Below are 1,586 nucleotides of genomic sequence, written 5' to 3' on the forward strand. Positions count from 1 at the left end.
GGTCACAATTCACTTTAAATGACTGACAGGCAGAGAAGGTTTTTGATTGGCTAAATAAGAGCGGACCGCACCCCTCATCTTTACTGCTGTCTACAGAGCCTAGAACTGTCAAACACACGTGTGATTTCTCTGTACGATAGTAAGGATACTATTTGTGTAGTATTGTATGATATTAAAATAAATTACTTACAGCAGTTCTAAGTAGACAGGAAATGAGTTTTACAGCGATGTATATATTAGTTTATGGAATATTTATCAATTATCAAATCAGTTGAGCAGCTCTTGCCCGGCATACACAAACATATTTATGTACACATATTATTTCAGATATAATCGTAACCAGTACAAGCTGATTTGACAGCCCCATCTGAGAGTGTTGAAATTACCCAATAAACACATATTTACACACAACCTGCGCAGGCCAGAATTACAGTAATGACTCTAAAGGTATATGATTGTAATATTAAGTACTAATAATAGCTTTTTGCGTAAAAACTTAAGGTTTGGAGTCAGAAATCGTCTGCCTGATGATGATGATGATGTTGATCCAGCACGCACGCGCCAGCTCTCGCTAGCTGTAACCGCGCTAACAACAACACAAATGAGCTGTCATTACCGTACGTCTCTGACATGTCGGTCCCACCGATGAAACCAATCAACCGGGCAAACGATACTCTTTATCCCCTTCTTCAGATAAACGCTATGCTCTGATTTCGTTTCTGTGCGCAGTGCTGGTAGCCAACAGGCTAACTGCTGCTAACGCCTCTCACCGTTTCCTGTTTTACAACACAAACCTGCGTGCTCGCGACACTGAACTGACGTCATGACGCATCTCACGAAACCTGTCATGATTCACCACACAATCAAAATAAGGAAATGAGAAATTACTTCATATATGAGAAATTTAAAAGCATTTCCAGTTAGGAACCGGCAATGAAAAAAAATACTGAAAACAGAAAACAATATAGAACTATTATTTAAATGGTTAAGAATTACAACAACATGAATGTGTTTGTTTGAACTGCTTTTATGCTGATTGAAATAAATAAAATATAGTATTGTATCATATTGTTTTTTACGTATCTACAGTTTATCTATTTACCATAATACATTACAAATACTATTACAGTAAATAAAAATCTTTTGTGTAAATTTGGGGAGTCACAATGCAAAAAATTGGCATTGGATAGCTTCATTTTTATATGAAAAATGTTGTTTATATAAAAAGAATGTTATATGTTTTTCTTTTTATGAACTGGACATGTTTTAGATGTTGTATTAAACATTTAATTATTAATATGACATATATCATTATATATAAAACACACACACACACACACACACACATATATATATATATATATATATATATATGAAAAACTTACTCCAATGTAGCTATATCAACACACGGTGGCAGTCTAACTCCACGTGATCAAAAATTTTCAGGTTTCTGCAGTGACGTGCTGTACTTCATCTAAAGCAATAAATATTTTTGATCAAAGATTAAAATATTGGCTACATTTTATTAATTTGTTTAATTCTATTTGTATATTTAATATATATTCAATTTATGCAGACAAGTCATT

General features: G+C 33.5%; 1 protein-coding gene across 1 annotated transcript in view; it reads right to left on the minus strand.

Annotated features, from left to right (window-relative positions):
- The window catches only part of LOC107746192 (ras-related protein Rab-4B-like), a 16,186-nt gene extending 15,384 nt beyond the window's left edge, over nucleotides 1-802 (minus strand). Inside the window, exon 1 of the mRNA XM_016560304.1 lies at nucleotides 617-802. Within this exon, the coding sequence (XP_016415790.1) occupies nucleotides 617-632 (16 nt within the window). The 5' untranslated portion in view covers nucleotides 633-802. The remainder of the gene's footprint in view (nucleotides 1-616) is intronic.
- Between the last annotated feature and the right edge of the window lie 784 nt (nucleotides 803-1,586).

Source organism: Sinocyclocheilus rhinocerous, unplaced genomic scaffold (genome assembly GCF_001515625.1).
Source record: "Sinocyclocheilus rhinocerous isolate Xijiao unplaced genomic scaffold, SAMN03320098_v1.1 scaffold319, whole genome shotgun sequence".
In the NCBI taxonomy this organism is placed as follows: domain Eukaryota; kingdom Metazoa; phylum Chordata; class Actinopteri; order Cypriniformes; family Cyprinidae; genus Sinocyclocheilus; species Sinocyclocheilus rhinocerous.